Here is a 22,899-nt window from a genome sequence, read left to right on the forward strand (position 1 = left end):
ATTGGACCAGTTCAGTCACTAAAGCCTGTACTGATCCCACCTCTGTACTCACCATCGATGTCAGCACCCCAGTGGGAACACGCTGTACCACCGTCAGCGTCTCTGAGGTAGCGACCCCCGCCTCTGTCACCTCAGAGATGGACGGCTGCAAATAAATGCCAGAAATGCTTGATATTTGATGATTTTTTAGCACAGAAATGGCCGGCATTTGGCCATTTTGAATCAGGGTGTGCACAAATTGTGCATATGAATATTATTATGTATGATGTATGTGTGTAGTTTGAATGTGATTGGTCAATGCATTCTAATTTAGTTTTGTATTTGTATTTACTCACTGTTTACTAAAAGCTAGAATGTTGTATGCGTCTGCACTTTCAGGATATCACAACCAACAACGTGATTTTTCATTTGGGATTTCAGGAAATTTAACATGATTCATTATGGAATTCATCACATCATAATTGAACTTTCAAATTGTCATAACAAGGTCTTCAAATTCAATGTACAGAGTGACAAAAGCCAAACATATGTTTCCCTACAACCCATAAATCAAATAACTGATTACACAAATCATATTCTAGTTACACTTTATATGGCCAGAAATGTCAATGACTCCTTCAAACAAGTTTCAATTCACGTGCCGTACTTCATTTCCAGAAATTAATCTCATTTATTTTAATTTAATTTACAAATAGAAAAAATGTTCATTTAATTATATTCAAGAGGACAGATACATCCAGGTATTTGTTGTTTGTTACCTGCATTAAAAATATATATTATTTACACAGCAAACGATTTTTCGATATCACAGTCTACCAGACCTGGAAAGGAGAGCCACACTCTAGATCCTGACTTACTTGTAAGTTAGCCAATTTATACGTTCTGGCGTTTTTCTAAAGCAATATATTCATATTTTAATAACTGGTTTTCCTAGCGAAAAAATGTTGTTGTTTTTTACATTAGAAACCATGTCAGACATCACAGTCTGCTGCTAGACAGATACATTTAGGATATTTTTAGATATCATGCATGTTCTTTTGTGGTATCACTATTATTAGACATACATGGTGTAGCCATATTGCTGTCGTATACATGTATCTATTCTATTCATGTTTCTACAGCCATCGAATAGCCGTCAAGGAATAAGTGTTCTTTTAATGATATTCAAGAGACCAGTCACATCCGGGCATTTCCTGTATTTTACCATTTTGAATACCCACATTTTCTAATATTTGCTGGTATATGCAATACAAATATATATTAGTTACACAGCACACCATTTTTAGATATCACTTTCTACCAGACCTGGGAAGGAGAGCCACACTCTACATCCAGAATTACCTGTAAGTTATCAAATGTATACGTTCTGGCGTTTTTTAAAACAATATGTTTATATACTAAGAACTGATTTTCTTTTTTTACATTTCAACCATGTCGGACATCACAGTCACTTTAGGATATATTTATATATTATGCATGTTGTTTTGTGGCATCACTATTTTATATATTAGATATACATAACCCACACGATGAATCTATGGCGTATTTACAGCCGTGATGTAGACTAGGGCCATTTGTTTATTGAATTAATGAATAGTCTTCAAATATGCTAATTTCAGTAATATTGCAAAATTTTGTTGTCAAACAGTAATATCCCTTATCCATATGGTTTAAACTTTAATTGTTCAAATAAATAAATCAACTAATTTGCCACATATGTTATAGCCTAGTGACAGTTCATTTGGGCAAATGTTTCAGACTTGTCGAATGAATTACTATTTACACTTCGTACTTTAAGCACTTAGACATAGCAAATATTTAGTTTTAATACACAAACACATACGCAAAAAGAAGAAAAGTGTGAACAGGTCAAACACGTCCGGTCATGTTCCATGGCACTCCATTTAGAGTATATATATATATATAAGGACCTTGTAGAATATGGAAAATTCTGTAGCGGACAACCTTATGTTTTTTTCAATTATGTTGTAACAAAGCGTATTTGGCGCAATTGATAGGTTGTCGCACCATCCAATCACCAGTGTCCATTCAAGTACATTTTCTTCACAATTATTCACTCAAGCAACATCGGTATATTTTGACAAAGAGGATTTGACCTCAGTTCAAAACGGAAAAAAATATACTGAGATACAGTGTGGTACGCAGCCAATCAGCTTTTTCTTTGCGAGTTGAGAAAATAAGGTAAGCCAGACGAGGGTAGATAATTTTCAGAACCGAGGGTCTTCTCGGAATCATGAATTTCCAACTGTTCCTCGACCCGTCGCCAAATATTTACGGCAACACCTAAATTTGACACTTTGTTTTTTTGTGATGCCGAATAAATTATTTATAAATGTCAAGCTCTGTTTTATTTTGTCATGGCATGTGGCCCGTTTTTACTATCACAGAGGAACTGGTTTGGGAAAAACTTTTACAGATCGAGACCAGCCACTGATCATGACTCAATTTTGTTGTCAAATGTTACCGGGCCGATATGGCTTAGGCGTCGTTATTTCAACAAAAAAACACTTCAAAATTGTTCTCGCTTCTCTATTTTCGGTCCAAAGGAGTCGGCATCGCCCTATTCACGTAACTGTTTCATAATCATTACTGAAAGGAACGAGCGACCCTGGATATAAACGGCTCCATCAGTCATTTCACATTACACATGTATGATAAAGTCATATAGACTAATTTTCTCTAAAGGTGTTTGTTTCTCTTACTTTATCCACAGTAACACTTCCATCCCAATTCCATGAAATAAAATAAAATATAACATTCCATTCGCTAATATCAGAACAAGCGCCCAAATATGCACTCGCGTAACAGGGGGCACAGTTGAAGTTGCATTTGCGAACTATACAAAGTGGCATTACTTTAATAATAGTTAATAATTTTGTTTTAACTCGTACACTATTTACACTGTTTACTAAACGCTAAAAAGTTGTATGTGTCTTCACTTTCGGGTTAGTTCTTTTGTTGATTTATCACAACCAACAATATGATTTTTCATTTAGGATTTCAAAAAACTTAACATGAATCGTTATGGAATTCATACGCACTACATCTCACGATATTTGAACTTTTAAATTGTCAGTAAATAATGTCCTCCATAGTAATACTTCTATGGGGTTGACCGCCGCCTCTGTCACCTCAGAGATGGCCGGCTGAAAATAAATGCCAGAAATGCTTGATATTTGATGATTTTTTTAGCACAAAATTGGCCGTCATTTGGTCATTTTGAATCAGGATGTGCACAAATTGTGCATATGAATAATATTATGTATGATGTATGTGTGTAGTTTGAATGTGATTGGTCCATGCATTCTAATTTAGTTTTAAATTGTACAATATGTATTTACTCACTGTTTACTAAAAGCTAGAATGTTGTATATGTGCGCACTTTCAGGTTATCGCAACCAACAACGTGATTTTTCATTTGGGATTTCAGGAAACTTAACATGAGTCGTTATGGAATTCATATGAACAACATCTCATCATATTTGAACTTTCAAATTGTCATAACAAGATCTTCAACAGTAGTATTTCTATGAGATTGACGTACTGGAATGAATGGTTTAAGTGATCAGTTTTCACTGATGAAGGCATTGACTGGCCCTTTAGAGGCGTAATAATGCCTTGCAAAATGGGCATTTGTCGTCTCAATTTACAACCGGTTCTTTACTCGACATTTAGGGCATTTCACAGTTTTTATCGCCTGAATTCATTCTTAGACCTTATAACCAATAAATAAAATAACTGATCACACAAATCATATCCTATTTACACTTTATATGGCCAGACATGTCAATGACTGCTTCATACAAGTTTCAATTCACGTGCCGTACTTAAGTTCCAGAAATTAATCTCATTTATTTTAATTTAATTTACAAATATAAGAAAGTGTTCATTTAATTATATTCTAGAGGACAGATACATCCGGGTATTTGCTGTTTGTTACCATTTCGAATACATGCATTAAAATATATATTATTTACACAGCAAACTATTTTTCGATATCACAATCTACGAGACCTGGGAAGGAGAGCCACACTCTAGATCTAGATTTACCTGTAAGTAAGCAATTGTATACTTTCTACTGTTCTATCTAAAGCAGTATATTGATTTTCTTGGGTTTTGTACATTACAATCACAATGTCTGACATCACGGTCTGCTAGAGAGATAAATTTCAGATATTTTTAGATATCATGCATGTTCTTTTGTGGTATCACTATTATTAGACATACAGGGTGTAGCCATATTGCTGTCGTATACACGTATCTATTCTATTCATGTTTCTACAGCCGTTGAATAGCCGTCAAAAAATCAAATATATTTAGTTTTTAACTATCTATAATTATATGCACTCAATCTGACCCTTTTATCTAGATTTGTTTGGGATGCAATATTATATTTTAAACAATATTGTAACGTTACGTACTGCATAAATGCATCAACACAAGTACGGTATGATTGTCTGTTTTGCAAAATACATCGATGTAATTTCTGGATTTCTTTTCCTCGTTGTTGACTCTTCACGATGTGCCTCACATATAACATAACTTTACACATCTTCGTGTATTTGCGTATGTTTGGTATTGCAATATGTTTGTGAATATCTCGTCTTTCGATGATAATTTCGAAAATTTGAAATGCCTATCGACCGTGTCCAGGTAATAATTTGTTTTGAATGTCATTAGAATATCACAAGAGTCATTAATAATTGTTTTAAATATAGTTACTTCTTTTCAAAAAACTGTGATAGTGACAAGAATGTTTTTTTTATGCTAGGTTACCCGTGGATGACCACAATAATCTTCACTAAGCAACTTCACCAATCTATCTATCCCTCCTCTGCTATAAGCCAAGTTCAAGTGACAAAAAGCCAGACCAGAAGCAGCTATTTTCTCAGCCATACACTCTGTAATTACCTTCTTACTTATTAGTTGACTAAGAGCAGACAGATTTTTATTTTTACACAATAGAAATTCAAGAGCTTCTATAATAAAATCAACAGAGAAGCTACGTTTACTAATATGGCTGATGTCAACATTACATTTACCAATCAATTGTTGAAGCTTATGTACATCATGTTTTGCATTGTGAGCACTGTATTCAGTGTGTAAATAATCATTAACCAGGTTTTCTTCAGAGTAAGATGATCGATGTGGTAAAATTTCACGAAATGCAGAGAGGGTATCAGAAAAGCAGCAATGTTTATTTTTCAGTTTGTCTAAAAGACCATATCTTTGCTCAGAACTAACCAGAATCCTAGCATAAACATTCTTACAGTTATGTGCAACTAACACAGAATTTAATGGAATCCATTCTATAAAACTCTCAAGAGCATTTTTCTGTGATAATGTTATGAAACAGTTTACCACATGTATATGTCAACCCAGTTACTTTGGATGCTGCTGGATGTATTGGCTGACAGGGGTCAACATACTCATCAAATATTTTACCATCATAAGATGTAGCAATCTGACAAATTGAGGAATCAATACCAAATGATGTTGTTTCAAGATCAAATACAACAACAGGAGAATCTTTAAGTATTTTTACTGGAAAACTTACAGGAGCATTAACTGGTTCAGGGATACATGTAATATCAATGTCATTTCTAATTGCAATGTTTGTGTTGTATGTGTCACCTTCTCTTAACTCAGTAGCATTACATTTTTTGTTTCACTCCTCTTTTAATTGTATACGTCTAAGTTTGTATTTTTTGTTTTCTGTCTGCATCTTTCTTTTTCTTGCTTTATTGTCTAGTTTTATTCCCCTCACCTGTGAAACAATTCCAGGAGATAGTCCATTTTCTTTGTTAACACTACAAACATATGTGTATCAACTATTTTTCTGTGAAACTGCTGCTGCAATGCGGATATTTAAACTTTCTGATTTACTGTAATGTCTGTTTTTTAGTGCTTTAGAAGCAACAGTGTTATGAAAGCTTTCATTGGCTTGTGTTGAACTCATAAGAGAATGTTTATTTGCACATGCAACATAAATTTCAAAAAATAGATTTTAAATCTTTACGCAATTCTACCCCAGAAAGATCTTTACCATATGGAAGACGTTTGTGGCAGTAAGTATCCGACTGACGTTGGTAACCACACCATTTACGATCACATGATTCATGAGATCCAAATGCATGGGGAACAATGGCAAGCACGTTTTGATTGATTAAAGCTGGCCTACCTTTGTTCTGAGTAACAGCATAGGAAAAACATGTTTGAAAATACTTGATAACACGTGGTGTTAATATTTTGTGAGTTTTTGAAAGTTCATATAGTTTATTTCTTAGACCTTTTTTGGTGTGGTTCATATCTGGTCTCTTTTCAATATCTTAATTTCTGTTCTTAGTTTATGAATGGTTGTTGTATCATCATCCATAGTTAAAGATACTGTTTTAGCACTAGTTTTGTTAATAGTTTTTACCACTTCAACAGCAATATCTCCTTCCATAACTTTGGAACTCCCTGTCCAGTTTTTACGACAGTCAGGTTTTCTTGTGTTCATATCCCCATTTTGACAAATTTTGCATCCCTTTGAACGCACAGCATATCCCATAAATTTAGAAGTTGCTTCCATTATAGCAGCACCATGACCTGACAGACTGTTATATTCTTTGCCAGAGCCACGGCGCTGCCATGCACCATCAAAGGAAATATCAACTTGATTTTCATGTGAACTAAGTTTTTGTTCTTCAGTTAGAGCTTTAACACACAGTCGTTTTGCAACATTCTCAATACCATGACCTGCTTGTTTTTTCTCTTTTCTTTAATGTCTTGTGGTGTATACGCGGTATATTCAGTGAGGCAAGAAAGTTATTCACATGAGTCTCTCCCATTCCACTGTGTACCATTCCTATGTTATGAAATAAGAAACAACTTAGATTAACATTTTATAAGATTAGTTTTTGCTGCCCTACATTACTAAAAGTATGATCACCAATATATGAACATAAGAGGTTAATAATTGAGATGAATCCTTAGTTTGGCTGTAAATCTTACCGGTGGCTAATTTGGTATTTACATCAAATATAGGTAATCCTTGGTTTGATTTGGCATTCCTATGTGTCGAACCTGTATACACATGATTTACAGCACCGCATCTCTGGCAAGGTATATACAGTACACCACCAAGACCATATCGTCTCTCTTCCTGGCAATCCATCAGAACAAGGTGTTCACAACACACAGCACAGGCTTTTAATCCCTCAGCTAGAACATACAGCTGTACTATTCTGCGTCCAACATTCCAATTTATAGCACTTTCTGAAGTAACTTCTGTAAAGATAAATCAGATTATCATTACAGTCATCATGTAAATAAATTTCATGCAATTTGCACTACTATACTGGCTAACAGATATTGACAACAGTAAGATATTAACATACTATCTGTGCTATTCATAGGAAATGTATGAATATTTACAGAAATAAAAAGAAACCATTATTTCAAAATCACCATTTCTAAAGGAGCCATGGGCAAAAGAGAAAATCTCTCACATTCAGATAAGGTACTTGTAAAAAATAACAATAATGAAAATGTTTAGGTCATGGCTTATTTTCAGAAAAAAACATTTATTGGGAGAAAATGTCCAAAAATATATATTACAATGTATTTAGAACAAAAATATTTGACACAATAACAAATAGAAAAAATAAAATATAGTATCTACTATAATATGCAAGTATTTTCATTTTAATTTCCTTAACACAACCGCAAGTTCATCATGTTACATGTTAATTTTTTTCTGAAGAGTAAACAGATGAAATTTCAATGCTCTAAATTTATAAATAAATAAATGGATTCCAAAACAGCAAAATATAGAAAATATTTGAACATGCTGTTTATTCATAGTTAAAATTGTATCCCCTTGGTTATATGGAAGTGTGAGGACAATCATGCCCTCAAATTGGGAGTTTGGTGCGTATAGTTAAAATTACCAGTTCGCGGTTGAAGGCACCTCGTCATAAATAATGAAAGCTGCAGACGACGCGACAGACAAACTTCGTTGTCAAATATTTTTTTTTATCACAAATTCTTTATTTAGTGTAACAGGAATTAGGAAAAAATAAACACTGTTTCCCCCAAAATAAGCATAATCCGATGTCCATAAAAACAAATAAAATGCGAAAATATATTGATTCGAGTTGTGGATACAGTTGCAGACGACTCGACCAAAGTTTACGTCGTATACTGACACCGTACGTACGTACCTGAATTTGATTCTAAAACAACTTCAGCAACTTTCTTATGTTGGCGGTTCGCCTGGATAACTGCCAATCTTCTTCTCTTGTCTTTCTCGGTCAAAAATCCTTTAAATTTACGTGCATTCGGCGATCGCGAAGCGTACTTGTTTGTTGTGGCAGCCATCTTGAAAGTCTGCTTCAAATGCGCAGAACGTATGCGCATTGCATTTCCGCGCATACAACCTTAATTATATTCAAGAGGACAGATACATCCGGGTATTTGCTGTTTGTTACCATTTCGAATACCTGCATTAAAAATATATATTATTTACACAGCAAACCATTTTTCGATATCACAGTCTACCAGACCTGGGAAGGAGAGCCACACTCTAGATCCTGACTTACTTGTAAGTTAGCCAATTTATACGTTCTGGCGTTTTTCTAAAGCAATATATTCATATTTTAATAACCGGTTTTCCTCGCGAAAAAAAAAGAAACCATGTCGAACATCACAGTATGCTAGAGAGATAAATTTAGGATATTTTTAGATATCATGCATGTTCTTTTGTGGTATCACTATTATTAGACATACATGGTGTAGCCATATTGCTGTCGTATACACGTATCTATTCTATTCATGTTTCTACAGCCGTCGAATAACCGTCAAAGAATCAAATATATTTAGTTTTTAACTATCTATATATGCACTCAATCTAACACTTTTACCTGGAACTGTTTGGGATGCAAAATGGTATTTTAAACAATATTGTAACGTTACGTACTGCCACAATAATGCATCAACACAAGTACGGTATGATTGTCTGATTTGCAAAATACATCGATGTAATTTCTGGATTTCTTTTCCTGATTGTTGACTCTTCACGATGTGCCTCCCATAAAACATAACTTTACACCTCTTCGTGTATTTGCCTATGTTTGGTATTACAATATGTTTGTGAATATCTCGTCTTTCGACGATAATTTCGTGTCCAGGTAATAATTTGTTTTGAATGTCGATCGTCATTGGTTTTTTCATGCCGAGTTTAAGGTGCGTCGGTGGCGACATCTGTCTTTTAAGCCGAGACAGGACAAACATGGACCAATTCATGATTATCATGTTCAGTAATTTGGGGGTTGGAAACCTGGCATCGCTATTTTAATAAAAACTACATCAACATTTTCTCGCTTCTCTACTCTCGGACCCAAGCAGTCAGCATTTCCCTGTTCACGTATATATTTCGATAATCATTACTGAAAGGAGCGAGCGACCCTATATATAAATGGAACACAGTCCCGCTCCATCAGCATTTTTTGGCACACACTCAATTCACATTACATTTGTATGATAAATTAACATAGACTAATTTGCTTTAAAGCTGTTTGTTTCTCTTCCACACATCCATCCCAATTCCAAAAAATAAAATAAATATTACATTTCATTCGTTTAAATCAGAACAATTACCCAAATAAGTACTCACGTAACAGAGAACACAGTTCAAGTTCCCTTCGCGAACCATATAAAGTGGCATAAATTTGAAGTGTTGTTCAGCATTTAGGGACAACATCAAAAGTTCAATGTAGGATAAAAAACTTAATTCCTTTAGCCATTGACGTCATTGACTGGCGCCGAGATGCGAGATATCGCCAATGCAAAATGTGCGTTTGTCGTCTAATTCACAACTCGATTCTTTAGGGCATTTTGCAGTTTATATTGCCAGAATTCATTCGTAGATCTCACATTCAATATACAGAGTGACAACAGCCAGACCTATGTTATGTCCCATAAATAAAATAACTGATCACACAAATCATATCCTAGTTACACTTTATATGGCCAGAAATGTCAATGACTGCTTCAAACAGGTTTCAATTCACATTCCATACTTAAGTTCCAGGAATTAATTTAATTTACAAATAGAAAAAAAGTGTTTTTAATTATATTCAACACATCCGGGCATTTCCTGTTTTTTACCATTTTGAATACGCACAATTTCTGTTTTTTGCTGGTATATGCAATACAAATATATATTAGTTACACAGCACACCATTTTTTAGATATCACTGTCTGCCAGACCTGGGAAGGAAGTCCACACTCTACATCCAGAATTACTTGTAAGTTAGCAAATGTATACGTTCTGGCGTTTTTTAAAACAATATGTTTATATATTAAGAACTAATTTTCTTTTCTTACATTACAAACCATGTCGGATATCACAGTCACTTTAGGAAATATTTAGATATTATGCATGTTGTTTTGTGGTATCACTATTTTATATATTAGTTATACATAACCCACACGATGAATCTATGGCGTATCTACAGTCGTGATGTAGACTATGGCCATTTGTTTATTGAATAAATAAATAGTTTTCAAATACGCTAATTTCAGTGTTATTACAAAATGTTGTTGTCAAACAGTGATATCCATTATCCATATGGTTTAAACTTTAATTGTTCAAACAAATAAATCAACTGATTTGCCACATATATTATAGCCTAGTGGCAGTTTATTTGAACAAACGTTTTAGACTTGTCAAATGAATTACTATTTACACTTCCCACGTCCAGCACTTATACATAACAAATATTTATTTTTAATACTCAAAAGTGTGAAGAGGTGAAACACGTCATTTTCCATGGTACACCATTTAGCCACTGTTGGTGCTTCCATCCACCCAAAATGTACATTTATACCATATTTCTAATAATAGCTAATGCTTTTCACATTCGAGGGGAGCAAGGCCTTTTGTCTTTAGTCTGGTGGTTTTCAGAAATAATTGATATAAAAATGTAAGGTGGTTAATGTTGCAGAATATGCCCATCTCTAAATTTGTATTCAAGGAATGTAAAATTTCATCGCAGATAATTTGTCTTATAGGTGGAGCAACAGAATAAGCACTAAGTGATGGAGCTGCTTTTGTCGTCTCTCATGTCATCCCCCATAAGTTTGATTCTTGGAATAGTGGGATCTCTACTATATCTGTAAGTAATATATGATTTAAACCTGGATTGTAATTGTGTACACTGAAATTTGGTGATAATAAATTGGGATAATTTAACTTTGGAGATTTTAATAAAATATAATTGGAGAAAACATCAGGTCAAAGCAGCAATATTGTATTGCTACCAAATGTACATTGCTTTGTCATTTTGTATTTTGTTATTGCTGTCCATGTCCCTGTCCATGTCCCTAGAAAGTGTGCAATGGTACAAACAGAATTCTCATTTCTTGGAACTATTGCAGTTTGGGATTATTCAGTGTGATTATAGGCCTCTCAATATACAGAATGATGTCACCAAACAGCGCCTTTCCTAATCAGGACAATAAGAGCGTGATAAGGGTGAATCAGACCGTTCTATGACGCCCATATTTAACATATCTTTCACCTCCTTAATGACTATTTTTTGTCTATCAAAGGAGTTGCAAATTATGTCTGGATACCGACACTTAAACCATTATCTGCTTGATCTGGTCTGTGGATATGCATGTTAACAACTCTACAGCATCTACTTGTGTGTGCGTAATACAATAAAATGTTTCTCACCTGTATTCAAGGTCTTTCTCTCATACTTTTTTAATATGTTGGTATAGTATAATTTCAGTTTACCATTTGTGTCTATGCGATAGTCCACCTGCCCTACTCGCTCTTTAATTTCATATGGCCCTTGCCATTGCATACGCAGTTCACCTACAGAAGTGGGCAACAAAAGCAAAACCTGGTCACCAACGTTTCTTTGTCAAAATGCAATCTATATCTCTCATTTAACTTCCTGCTGTGCTATCGGCCAGGGGGATTTCAAACAATTATCATGTTAAGTACATAGTCTTATTGCGGATGGCATCTGGATTGGTAGCCTCCTCTGTCCACAGACCTTACCGCACACTAGTTCAAAAAGTGAGAAGCCTGGGCCAGCCTGAACCTGCTCACAGTATGCAAACAATATAGGTGATATACACCAATCCCAATTCTTTTTGTTATTCAGTAAACATGTCCTTTAAAGTGGCATAAAACAATTTAGCAGAACATTGCATTGTGAGTGATTATGAGTAGTAGTCAGCTCCTTAATTGACAACAGCCTACTCACCTCCCCAATCACATCACTCACAAACTGTAAATAGTAGTTCCGGGACTCCTAACCAACAATGCATATGCATAAGGAACAATGCATCAGCTACAACTTATGTTGCACTGATTGCATAATCGACCACAGTTATGATATAGTGATGACCAATTAAAGGGCAGTGGTGAGATATTTGTGGGAAATTGTGTTGATAAATATTGATTTTTCCACAATCCAATGCGCTCTTCTAATGGGTAACACAAGTATGAGGTTAACCTGGGCGCGATTTGCACGAATTACCGCCGGTAAGTCCTTTGATACGTATATTTTCCAATCACCTAAAAATACATAATTAAAGCTTGGTAACGTTTCAGTTTGTACTCATTTACCTGTACAACAGTCAAAGACGCCACCTTTGTTTATTTTAGACCCATATATCTCGCACATGCGTGGCGCAATGACTCCCACCCTTTAAAGTGCCAAGTTTTATTGATTCAACAAAATCCATCACCTTATTAAAAAGTATCGTACCCAAAGGGATCTTTCCTATTTCCCCTTTTGGATAAGTGTGTTGACAATGATGGGGAGTGAAAATGACGATACAGCAACCCTATTTTAAAGAGGAAATTGTAGATATTTGAAGTGCCAGTATTTATTTTCAGTACTTTTGTAGCCAATTCCCTTGCTCACATCAAAGTTGGATCACTATTTTGTGCTGCTTTTAACCCTTAGTTGTGATCAAAACTTTTAATGAAACACTTTGGACCTTAAGAGGGAATTTGGGTTTGTCCCTAGACCAAAACTGTGATCTTGTCTCTACCCCATGCACTACGTAAGTCAGTTTACGTTTAGAGAACACTTTTCCTCCGGTCGTTTTTCCCACTGAGTTCGGATTTCTTCAATATTAACACCCTAGAAAAGGTATGTGACCTCCCGGAAAATTTACCTTGCAAACTTGGCTATGACCGTTTTCAGATATAAGTGTCATAGGAACTTCTGTTTGAACACCCCTTGCCCTTTCCTTGGAAGCCTAGCCTCATGAGGGCATGATGATGCTTCTCTGCCTTATTATTATACCATAAAGGGTATTCAAAACTGGCTCCCCTCCCAGTGTATTATGGTGTATACAATTCAAATTCTGCTATACCAGTCCTAATTCTAGATCCACCAATTAGTAAAGTGCCTTCTTCCTCACTCAATTGCGATGAGTGCACCTAAGAGCCAAGATGTTTACCATCATCCATTGACCAGGATTTGGTCATGACCCAACTTATCATACCAGCAACACAGCGTTTTTAGTACACATGTAGATGTATTGTGAATACCAGTGTACTGTCGATTTTCATCACAGCAATCAACGCAGGTAGCCATCTCACCCATAGTATTAAGGGCACTCTCTCCGACTTGCATTGCAACTTCATAACTGCAAGTGTATAGATACTGCTCTCTAGCAAATAAATCCATTAGTGCATCTACTGTATTTTTAATACCTGACGGTTCAATCCATCGTAGCGCCAAATAATGTTTTAGCAAAATTAATTGCGTAGCCGTTTCAAACTTAGCAAGTCTAGATTGTCTGAATTGTCTCTTAATCCTTCCTCGGTAAGATGGTATACTTTTAGCATAGCGCATTTCACGCTCGCCCAATTCTTAGTCTACTCAACATCTAATGCAATATATATGCTTTACCTGACAATCGCCCCATTACATGCGACCCCCATACATCTTGGCTCCATTGGCATAAACATCCATATTCTCACATTGTACAAAATCAGGAAAGTCTTTAATATTAATTGCAAAAGGGGAGGTTTTAGATTTAGGTGTAGTTTTTCGGCTTTTTACATTACCCTAAGACAATTTAACACAATATGTATGTCATAGGGAATATATGAAATATATGTTCGTTCTTTTGGCAGGTACTCAACATGGACATTCTCTACTTTCCAGAAAATGGGAGTCCGTGGTCCGACACCATGGGCACTGATAGGCAACATATTAGAGTATAGAAAGGTAAGGGTCATTTGTAGACAATACAGACATCTTATTGTTTTGTACAGCGAATCAGACGTCCTCTATGTCCTAAATGGAATCATAGAATATTGTATTTTATATTACAACTCGATATTGATTGCTTATAATTATTTGTTCTGCCAGGAAGTGATAGTTAAGCACTTAGAATGGACAAAGAAGTACGGAAAAGTGTGCGGGTATGTCTGTATTTGCGTATTTGGAAATTATTTTATTATTATTCAAATCATACGTCATGATACAAAATAACCAATCGAAGTATGTATTTGCAACTAGTCACAGTAAATGTCATGAAAAATTTAAAAATATTGACGGTTCATACTATATTGTCTGTTGAAATAATTATATCAATTGTGATATCTATCTCATCTGATGATGCAATGATTACAACGTGCATATTCCCATTCGATGCGTCATTAAGATACAAATCTCAAATCAAATTTAAATTGATATGTTCTTGTATTTATGTTCCTCCTTTTTTTTTTGGAAATTTATAATTCAGAATCTATGAAGGACGTAGTCCAACGTTACTCGTCACGGACCCTGAGATGTGTAAACAGATATGTGTAAAACACTTTTCGTCGTTCAAGAACAGAAAGGTAATCACAAGCTGGATGCACACTCAATAAATTTGCGTCGCAAACCTGTACACAGAAGTGGGCTGTAACAGCTTTCAGTTTGTATAAGTAAAGTTAAAGCTTTATGAATGCACCGAACTTGAATGTAATGTAATGTTATTAGCCTCGCCTGTTATATATAATTATTGTTCCCGAGTCGCTGTTATTGGCCCAGATCGAAGGGTGTGGCCATGAACAGCCATTTGCGGAAGATAATATGAGTGGTTTAAAGTAGCGTTCATACAGTGCTTGGTTTGGGCCTGACAATAATTGCCACGTGATTACACAAACACATTTGCTAAATTTATGAATTCGAATGAGAGCTATTACTGCCTTTCTTATGGTCCGATCAAGTAAGAAAGGTTTGTGCATGTGATGTGAAAGCGCCGAAAAACCAGCGATAATTTAGCCTAGATTTTCCTTGGAAAAAATGTACAATGATGCACAAACGCCTCGGCATATATCCTCCGCGATTAATTGCTTTGTGTTTTCATTTATCCGGTTGAAAAACAGAATACACTAACATGAGTATATTGACGAAAATTGTCGAGTGCTCAGCGCCATAGGTAACAGAGCTATGCATATAATAAATCCCCAAAACGAGTTAAAATCACTTTCTGTGGAGTAACGCATTCGAATATATCATCCATCTGTAGCAGTTCAAGTGTCCCGTATGTTATGGCATCGGACATGCATTGAGTAATAAACGTGAGTTATTTAAAACAAAGAAAATGCCCGGAGGAATATGTAGGACAATTCCTCTGCAGAACATGCACAACTGAAAATCTATAAACTTACCACGCTGGGAAATCTAGAGCAGAATCGATGAAGTTGAAAAATAGAGCTAGCCGGAGCTGCGCTTAAAGTGGCAACAATGGCGGACTCTTGTAACGCGCGATTATATTTTTTTGAATATTTCTGAATAAGATTTATTTACAGTACTGTATACAACGTTCATTGCTACGTGGTATTATAATAGGTGATTTTCCGTTCAACTGCGAGATCTCGTGAAATGCATGAAAGACGCGCGTCGAACGTCTGCCGCAAAAATCAAACGATTTGATTTTGAACTAGAATTTCTTTTTTTCGTAGCTCACATCGACCGGCCGATCTTCGACAGAAGAATATTGCTTTCGGATACCCTTACTTAATCGAAATTGTGTATCATCAAATGTGTACAGCTGTTTTTACGTTCGATTTCACGCATAACGCGTGATTCTCGCAGTGAACTGAAAATGGTCTATTATTAATCATAGTGTTATTGTTGGCAAGTGAGGTAACATTTCCCACACTTGTCAAGAAAAGTTTAATGAATATATTCTCGCCGTTATTACCTCAAAGATGCAATGGACACCGAAAAAAGTCGCACGTAAACCAAATCGCACAAAACCAACTCGACGAATACGAGTTCGATTTCAAACACTGGTGATTTCGATCTTACGGTATCGGTGTTGTCGATTTCGATGTAAAAGTGTCGATGACGACCTTGATCTGTGGGTTATTTCAATACGTTTTCAAACTGAACGTATATATCGCACTCCACACGCCTATGAATTTTAAAGTTAATCAGCAGTCTGTTTATTACCTATTCAAATACTTTATTTTTGATGTTACCGAACTCATCAACAATCATTCATTCCGTTTATTGAAATGAACTAACGTTACTCCTGCACAGGTATACCTGCAATAAGTAAAAAAAAATGTCTAGTGAAATCCCCGCAAACCCCTTCCAACAAAATTGCAAAATGATTACATGTGTGCATTAGAAGTACGTGGCCGTGACGATTATATACATTTTGTTGCTCGGGCGAGTTGGTTTTGGTGCGGGCTAACCTTAAAACGTTTGTAATAACACGCCAACTATATCATGGAATTGCTATGGTTTCTTCCAGGGCCATCGTCTAAATAGCAAACCAATGGATTCAGATTTATTACAACTTGATTATGAGCGTTGGAAGGTTATACGGAAAACGCTGACCCCTTCTTTCAGTCGCTCCAAAATGACACTGGTAAGTTTTGTGATGTACACCTAACCAAATAAGTGTTAACGTCGTTGGATTAAAAAGTTTGTTTGACAGAATATAATACTTCACTTCTTTGATTCAGTGATGAATTAAAATTAATACTTAAACTAGTTTTACATTTACATATATATATATATATATATATATATATATATATATGTACATTTGGCACCGAATAATCGTTAAATACAACGTCTAAATTGTGTCAACAGTTTTTAAACAAGAGTCATTTGGTTAGTAAAATGCAAACAATCACGAATTCATTTGTAATTTTATAATGACTAGTTGATTTCACTAACAGTATTTTAAAATTGAACTTGTAATAAGGTTCATATGTAGTAGGGCTCCGAAATGTTAACAGTGTATATACAAAAGGGTTTAAATAAATATATTAATATAATAATAAAATCAGTACAGGTCTTAAGTCCTCGCGAATCTGCATATGTACCTTCAGCTAAACTAAACCTTTTCTATAATTTTTCAGATGTCTCCTCTCATCAGCAGATGTGCCGATGAGTTAATAAAAAACATGGAGGCACATTGCAAAGAAGGAAAGATAGTAGAGTGTAAAGAGTAAGTATTGTCACTATGAAATCAAATTCATATTGTTAATATAAAAGTACATATTTAATCGATGTATGGTTTCACAATCATAATTTATAATGTGAAAGATTATTCCAGCAAAGAGATTTTAATTTAACAGAAACTTGCAAAGTTGAGGAAAGGTATACTGTCACACCCCAAGTAAGGAAATGCAAATGGTTACACACCAAATAAGAAAATGCAAATTGTCACACACCAAAAAAGGAATACAAATTGTTTCACACCAAATAAGGAAATCAAACTGACAAACACCAAATAAGGAAATGCAAATTGTTACACACCAAATAAGGGAACACAAATTGTCACACACAGATTAAATAAAAACTGTCAAACACCAAATAAGGAAATGTAAATTGTCGCACTTAGTTACAATACATTTACAATACTGAATTCAAACAATTACTCTCCGAAGGAATGAATACAAACTGGACACAAATTGTCACAATCTAAATACTGGACACAGACTCTCTTATATGACACTGCAAATACAGAAATGCAAATTGTTTCAGCTGACCCTCCAAATAAGAAAATAGAAAATGTCACACTTCACATAAAGAAATATAAACTGTGGGATTTATCAGTTGTAAGTTATATTGTGATTCACATTTGGTTTGAAACTGTTTATATAAGAGAGTATATGCTGGGATTTCGATATGAACAATAAATCTCTATCAGAAAATTAATGATTTATTTGCAATTGAAATTTAGTTTTATCATCAAGTCATTGAAACGTACACGCGATTTACCGTTCGACAATAACAGATGAACCATTTCACAAAATAATTATAAGAATTGTATGCATGCACACTAGCCTTTTTATTTGCCCATGGACAGCAAATATGCCACTCAGAAAATCTAGAAGGATTTATATGTGACAACAAATTTGCTCATGAATATCATTGTACTTTCTAAGTTTGTTTTATTTGGCACGCACCCGAATTCGACATATTGCAGAATGTGTTTCAATAAAGACGATAATCACTTGATCGATTAATGGGAAAATATTTCTCATTTCTGATTTCAAAATTAAAAGGCCTTTCAACAAAAGCTTGCAAACAGTATAGGTACCATTTTAACAGTATTTTGAAAAGATACATACATGGTTATCTTTCAGTTTGTTTGGTGGTTATGTTATGGACACTATTGCAAGTGCTGGATTTGGGGTAGATATTAGTTCGCAATCGCAACCAAAACATCCATTTGTGGAAAACGCCAAAGCGGTATTCAAAACTGGTGTGTTCCACCCGGTGTTTGCTATTGTGTGTAAGTACATATATGGGGGTTGTTAATTCACCTAGGTTTAAAACATCCCTGGAATATTTAGTTTAGTCTTGCACTGTACTTGGAATAAAACAATTATAGACATCAATGATATCGCAATATTAAAAGACCTTAACAATCTCATATATTGTCTTTTTTTCTAGATTTCTTTCCATTTCTTACTCCACTCCTGAACTTGTTTAAGATTCCATTTATTCCGAAAAAAACTATTAGCTATTTTACTGACGTTATTGAGCAGGCTATAAAGTTAAGAGAAAGTGACGAAGATGCTAGCCAGGTAAGTGATATTACGGTCCGTTTCAGTGATATTAAATCTGATAAACGAATCAGGTCATGTACCAGCCTGCCTTGCATAATAGTTCTACATGACCTGATAGTGAATTGCTTTGTCGTATTACTGTACTAATTATAATGTATACGATCATGATAACATATGTCTTGAATTATAATCAGACGAACTTTTTACAGAGAGTTGACTTCTTACAACTCATGTTAAATGCCCACGATGTTTATGATGAATATGTAAAGAACAAAGAAGATGAAGAGGATGCTGATGATAAAGGCGAGAACGGAGAAGAATACATTAAAGATGACATGTCATCTTCAGTTAATTCGTGTAAGAGATTAAGTAAGGATGAAATAAATGCACAGGTACGTTGAACACAAATTCCTATTCCTATTCCTATTCCATCTTCTTCGTAACTAAAAGAATCAGCACGACGAATCATATTTCTGTCTCAAATGGCGGCCTGAGTGATATTTTGGTAAAACATGGTGATCCAGAAGATGACTTCACGAGAAATGTTTTGTTGGCTCGGGTTTGTTATATATATTATATATCCATTTTTATATCCTGCATCTGCATTCCGGTCCCTTCTCTTCTCTTCCCTAAATACTTTATTTCACCAACCTTACATACTTCTACACTCTTGAACTAGTGTTCTATCTAAAATTCAATGGTGTTTCTAAACTTTCAAATCACTAATTAACCAAGTCATCAGTCATCAGTATGCTCGCCAGTCATGCTACTACCTAATGAATGATCTCATCTTATTACATCAGTCTATTGTCTTCTTGGTTGCTGGATATGGAAGTATCCACGCCGCGATGTCATTGGTGTGCTATAATTTGGCAACCAATCCGGAAACGCAAGAGAAGTTACAGAGAGAAATTGATGAGGTCATGTGTAACTATGACGCTGTTGGATTTGAGGCAGTCAGCAAGATGACATATTTGGATATGGTAATTTCAGAGACATTCAGAATATTTCCCCCTCATCGCAGGTATGTAGTGATATTTATAGTAGCAACCATTTGACAGTTTTTAAAATCATCTATGAAACGTTGGGATTTATGATTTTTCCATATTTCAGAACCAGCCGATTACATTTTGGCTATGTGACATTAATTTGAGAAGCATATTAGTTAATTCTGCGAAATGGGAGTTCTGAAGATTATGTTCATTACAGTTGCATTACTAGGAATATTGCATTACCTGAGTGACGATAACTGTGTTTCTATTATATGTTCTTTTCTTTAACTTGTACTCATAGACTGATTCGCGAATGCAACCAAGACGTTAATATTAATGGAATAAATATCCCCAAAGGAATGACTGTGGTCGTCTCTCCTTATGTCATCCATCATGATCCAGACAATTATCCAGATCCAGAGAAGTTCATCCCAGAAAGGTGTGTATAATCAAATTTACAAAAATAGTATATTATTTTCATTTGGTCTTTCAACGTGCTGTACGCGTGAGGGAATGACAAATTATATTTGAGTTGTGATCATGCAATGTTTGTCTGCGTTCAACAACACGCTGTTTCGAGCCACCACTTTCTAAAACTAAAACGTTTTGGAATGCTTATTGTTAGATATAGGCTCGTAATTTGCGTCTACATATATTTATCCAATTGTGATGTCTGCACAAAACTAGAACGTCATTAAAGCGGGGGAATCGTCACCTACGCATGCGTCAGGTGGCCTAGCGTGTCATTGTTTACAAACAAGCGTCTACCCATGAGCCTTTGCGTTCTTAGCGTGTGTTGTTATCATCGCTTGGAACTCAATTCCCGCGCGTGCGCAGGTGACGACCCTCCTGCTTTTAAATAAACTAGTAATGAAATTATTCTTTCACAAACTTCTTCATTATAGATTCACTAAAGAAGAGAAAGAGAAGCGACATCCATATGCCTGGATACCGTTTGGTGCTGGACCTCGTAACTGTATTGGTATGAGATTTGCATTGATTGAAGCAAAGATTGGATTGGTTCGTGTACTGCAGAAGTTCACCTTTGAACCCTGTGCAGAAACGGAGGTACATACCACGTGATAAGGAATATATCTATTTCCCCCACTTAGGCGGTTATATTTTAGCTGGCGTGGTTTGTTCTATGAATTTTTTTTTTATATTTAATTATTGTCAGGAGAGGGTTTCTTTTGATATAAAGACTAATAGTGAATTGTATTTAGATTTTGGAAGAGGTCAGGATTTGATTGCCATTTTGGTTGTTAAGAAGACGGATATTTTAAATCATTCAAACCTAAAACGTTTATCGTCAACATTTCATAAAATACATAAGTAGGGTTACATTTATTGAAACATGAACCACTCGATTATATGTTTGGGAGAGTTGGTCCAATTGCTATGAAGATATGGCTTTTTGGATGATTCGTCACCATTTTAGGTATAACTAAAATGGTTGTGGACAAATTTCATGACATTTATGTTTACTTTTGCAACGAAAATCAATGAATTAGATTTTGTCAGAGGCAATTGAAAATAGTGTTAATGCCGACATAATCATAATTAAAACAAGACAAAACATGGCGCTTGCAGAGAGAAAAGTGCAAAATATAAACACACACAATGAAATAGAATAAAAAAAAATCAAATGGAATGAAAACAAAGTTCAAAATGTAAATACAATGGATTATTTATTTATTTTTCATTTACAGAATCCTCCTGTGTTTGGTAACCAAGTTATGGTGTCTCCACCGAATGGTATTAAACTCAGAGTTAAATCACGAGAATGAAATCATTACTGCTTAGTTTAACGATGATTTGTGTCTTATAACGTATATTATATAATGTTTTTGTCATTCTTTTTAATAGTGTATGCATGTACAATATAGTTACAATTATAAGATGTTTGGATGGATGTAGTTAGCTGAGTTTAAATATCATCACGGTGTTATGATAGCGACTTTACGTTCGCACATTCGGTTCACACGCCGTTGCACTATTGTTTGGAATCAACAACTTGCATGTTTAGGGTAAAGAATAAGGGTATAAACATATATTCCAGGAATTTGATAAATAGATTGTTTACTTATTATATTTAGTAGTGGCAACTTTGCAAGGCTTTAACCGTGAGACATATCCAAGGTAATCACGTGATCGTGCCAACGACGGTGGTGATTGGCTGATCGCATGTTTACCCTGTCACGCCTTGGAGACTTGACTTTTAATATAGTTAAGATAGAGAGTTTGTAACCTTCTGTAAGAGGAGAGAGAGGGGGGAGGGAGAGAAGGAGAGAAATGGGTGAATAAAGCTGGACTTATACTGCACAATATAGTTACAATCATAAGATGCTTGGATGGATGTAGTTAGCTGAGTTTAAATATCATCACGGTGTTATGATAGCGACTTTACGTTCGTACATTCGGTTCACACGCTTGTTTAGAATCAACAACTTGCATGTTTAGGGTAAAGAATAAGGGTATAAACATATATTCCAGGAATTTGATAAATAGATTGTTTACTTATTATATTTAGTAGTGGCAACTTTGCAAGGCTTTAACAGAGAGACACATGCCTTGTAATCACGTGATCGTGCCAACCACTGCAGCGATTGGCTGATCGCATATTTACTCTGCCACGCCTTAGAGACTTGGCTTTTAAAATAAAGAGTTTGTAATCTTTTGTAAGATGGGGAATGAAGGAGAGAATTCGAAATGGGTGAATAAAGCTGAACTATCTGTAATGAACTAATGTGTATTCCTTTGGGTCGAATCTTGTATCTCTACGTGTAAGTGTTATCAGCCAAGCGAGACAAAATTCCCAGATCCATGAACACG

General features: G+C 35.1%; 1 protein-coding gene across 4 annotated transcripts; it reads left to right on the forward strand.

Annotated features, from left to right (window-relative positions):
* Nucleotides 1-1,305: 1,305 nt before the first annotated feature.
* On the forward strand, nt 1,306-22,809 carry LOC144356316 (cytochrome P450 3A8-like). 4 transcript variants are annotated; one of them, XM_085493427.1, is made up of 14 exons: nt 1,306-1,343; nt 11,080-11,183; nt 14,180-14,273; nt 14,418-14,470; nt 14,794-14,890; nt 16,801-16,917; nt 17,417-17,505; nt 18,650-18,798; nt 18,960-19,093; nt 19,285-19,467; nt 19,879-20,099; nt 20,369-20,506; nt 20,973-21,135; nt 21,777-22,809. In XM_085493427.1, the coding sequence occupies exons 2-14, from the start codon at nt 11,107-11,109 to the stop codon at nt 21,852-21,854; spliced, it is 1,593 nt and encodes a 530-aa protein (XP_085349553.1). In that variant the 5' UTR covers nt 1,306-1,343; nt 11,080-11,106; the 3' UTR covers nt 21,855-22,809. The 4 variants fall into 4 exon arrangements, with proteins under 4 accessions (XP_085349553.1, XP_085349554.1, XP_085349552.1 ...); XM_085493428.1 differs by lacking the exon at nt 1,306-1,343 and adding an exon at nt 4,908-4,924; XM_085493426.1 differs by lacking the exon at nt 1,306-1,343 and adding an exon at nt 8,487-8,608.
* Nucleotides 22,810-22,899: the final 90 nt, after the last annotated feature.

Source organism: Saccoglossus kowalevskii, chromosome 18, assembly GCF_978046115.1.
Source record: "Saccoglossus kowalevskii chromosome 18, keSacKowa6.1, whole genome shotgun sequence".
NCBI classification, from domain to species: domain Eukaryota; kingdom Metazoa; phylum Hemichordata; class Enteropneusta; family Harrimaniidae; genus Saccoglossus; species Saccoglossus kowalevskii.

What these genes read in the sequence shown, in the direction of transcription:
- LOC144356316 (XM_085493427.1), top strand. Translation starts at nt 11,107, where the DNA reads ATGGAGCTGCTTTTGTCGTCTCTCATGTCATCCCCCATAAGTTTGATT. An exon ending in ATATTTCCCCCTCATCGCAG is followed by an intron (nt 20,100 to 20,368) that starts GTATGTAGTGAT and finishes TTGTACTCATAG; the next exon opens with ACTGATTCGCGAATGCAACC. An exon ending in GAGAAGTTCATCCCAGAAAG is followed by an intron (nt 20,507 to 20,972) that starts GTGTGTATAATC and finishes TCTTCATTATAG; the next exon opens with ATTCACTAAAGAAGAGAAAG.